Source organism: Equus quagga, chromosome 4, assembly GCF_021613505.1.
Source record: "Equus quagga isolate Etosha38 chromosome 4, UCLA_HA_Equagga_1.0, whole genome shotgun sequence".
Taxonomy (NCBI): Eukaryota; Metazoa; Chordata; class Mammalia; order Perissodactyla; family Equidae; genus Equus; species Equus quagga.
The window spans coordinates 23942268-23944430 of NC_060270.1; the positions used below are offsets into that span (position 1 = coordinate 23942268).

General features: G+C 74.0%; 1 protein-coding gene across 1 annotated transcript in view; it reads right to left on the reverse strand.

Moving 5' to 3' along the window:
* Nucleotides 1–1412, reverse strand: part of ADCY5 (adenylate cyclase 5) — a 150424-nt gene extending 149012 nt beyond the window's left edge. The window contains exons 1-3 of the mRNA XM_046658813.1: nucleotides 993–1412; nucleotides 469–599; nucleotides 70–197 (exon numbers count right to left, since the gene is read on the reverse strand). Of these exons, the coding sequence (XP_046514769.1) occupies nucleotides 70–197; nucleotides 469–599; nucleotides 993–1412 (679 nt within the window). The remainder of the gene's footprint in view (nucleotides 1–69; nucleotides 198–468; nucleotides 600–992) is intronic.
* Between the last annotated feature and the right edge of the window lie 751 nt (nucleotides 1413–2163).

Here is a 2163-nt window from a genome sequence, read left to right on the forward strand (position 1 = left end):
CCCCGGGGGCGTGGGGGTAGCCATTGGCGCGGGAATCGGCCTCCCCCCACGCGGAGCGGTGTTCCGGGCCTCCCCGGGACGCCGGCGCCGCCGCTGTCTGCGCCGCGTAGCCCGGGGGGCTCACGCTTTTGGAGCTGGACATCCCCTCCTCGGCCTCGTCGTCTTCTTCCTCCTCCCCCGGGGGCCGGGCCGGGGGTCTCCAAGGGGAGGGCGGACGGCCGAGCAGGGGGACTAGGCTGGGGTCACACGTCGGGGGCGGCCCGGGGCCCTGCGCAGCAGCGGGGCATCTTGGCACCCCCGTCCTGAGCGGAGAAGAAGGGCAGCGGGAGGGCGAGTGGGGAGGCAGGCAGAGCCCCGAGGTGAGTAGTGGCTGAGAATCCGCGTCTGGAGTCCTAGGTCCGAGATGGAGTTGGCTCCGAGCTGGGGCAGCGGGGACTGCTCGAGCTGCTGTGCCGCGCTCAGACGGACGTCCGGACTCCTGGCTCGCGTCGAGCTCGACAAGGACCGGAGTTGCGGACGAGGCGGGACGGAGAGGTGTCCTTGCAGGCGGCGCCTCCCCGGGGCTGGCAATGCCCGGGCGCGGCGCTCGTAGATTCTGCCTAAGCGGAGCCCAGCGGCACACGCGGCTCGGCGGCGGCTAGGGCGGCTCGGCGGGTGTCCCGGCGTGGAGACCAAGCGGGTGCCCTTTCCTCGCGACGGACTGGGAGCGACTGGGAGGTGCGGGCGCCAGCCAGCATTATTTTCTTACGAGGGGTGGGGAGGTGGGATGGGGGGGGTGGAGAGGACGGGGGAGGGGGCGGCGGGCGGAGCAACAGCTCCGGAGTCCTGGGGGGAGGGTCCTGGAGCCCAGGGGGGCCGTCGCCCGCATCCCCCACCTCCCGCGGCGAGAGTGGGAGCGTGGCCCCCGCGAAAGCTGAGCCGAGCCTTCAGCGCGTCCGCGCAGGGGGCGGGGGCGAGGACCGGCTCCTGCGGCGCGGCCCTTCCCCTCTCACCTCCCCCTTCCCCCAAAACGGAGCGGGGCTGGCCCGGACCCGCCGACCCAGGAGGGCTGTCGCGCCGGCTCTGCAAGCCCCAGGCTCTTCGCCGCCGGCTGCGGGCCCAGCGCGGCCGGGCGCAGAAGGACTAGGCGGAGGGCGGAATCCGGCGCAGCGCCGCCGCCGTTCTGCCCCAACGCAGGCGGGCTTCTCCCGGGGAGCACGGCATCCAGAGATCGAGGGCCGGGGCTCAGATGCTGCCGGCCGAGAGGGGCCCGCCCAAGAGCCGCTGCGCCCCGGGGGCGCTCCGGGGAGGCCCGCGGGAGCCGGGCTCAGGGCGCGCCATGCACGCCTCGGGCCCTGCGCCGCTCCGGCCGCTCGCGCCGCTCCTCCCTTCTCGCCCGCTTGCAGCCGCCGCTGCCGGAGCGCCCTCCGCATCCCCTCCTCCCGCCGCCTCCCCGCCCCCCACGCCGCTCCGGCCTCGGCTCACCGCCCCGGGCGGCCGCCTCCGCCCCCGGCCGGGCCGCGGCCCCCGCCTCGGCGCCCAGCCGGCATCCTCAGGCCCGGCCCCGGGAGGCGCCCGGGGGCCGCGGGGGCCCCAGCTCCCCTTCCTCACCCAAAATTCTCGCTGCGCCCCCTCCCTCCCTGGCGCCTGGAGCCGCGTCCAGCCCGCGGTCCCCTCGCTGGACCTGGGTGGCGTGCGGCCCTCCCCCGCCCCCTGCTTGGGTTCAAACGCCCCTAGTCCTAGCTCCCCTCTTTTGTATCCCCCTTTAATCCCCCTCCCCCCATTCATCCCAACTTCAGCCCCCGCGCTGCGCCCCCCCTTCTCTGGCCGAGCTCGATTGGCCGCTTCCTGAGCTGTCAGACTTGAGTCCAGCGCTCTTATTGGGCGATTCTCTGGCCCGGCGGCCGTGCCAAAGGAGGGCGCACAGGGCGGGGGGCGCCCAGGCAGCGACTGCCGCAAGGAGCCGGAGACCAGAGTCCCTGGAGGGGCCGGAGGGGCCCGAAAGGCAGGGCCGGAAATGGACGGGGGAGATGGAGAGACTGAGGATCGCTGAGGCGCATGAAGACAGGGACGGAAAAGATGGAGATGCAGTGGGTGAGGCCGATGCAGCCAGGGCGGGGCGGACAGGAACGCTTTGGTGGGTAGTTACCAAGAAAGAGCCCCACAGACAGCACTAGGAACACC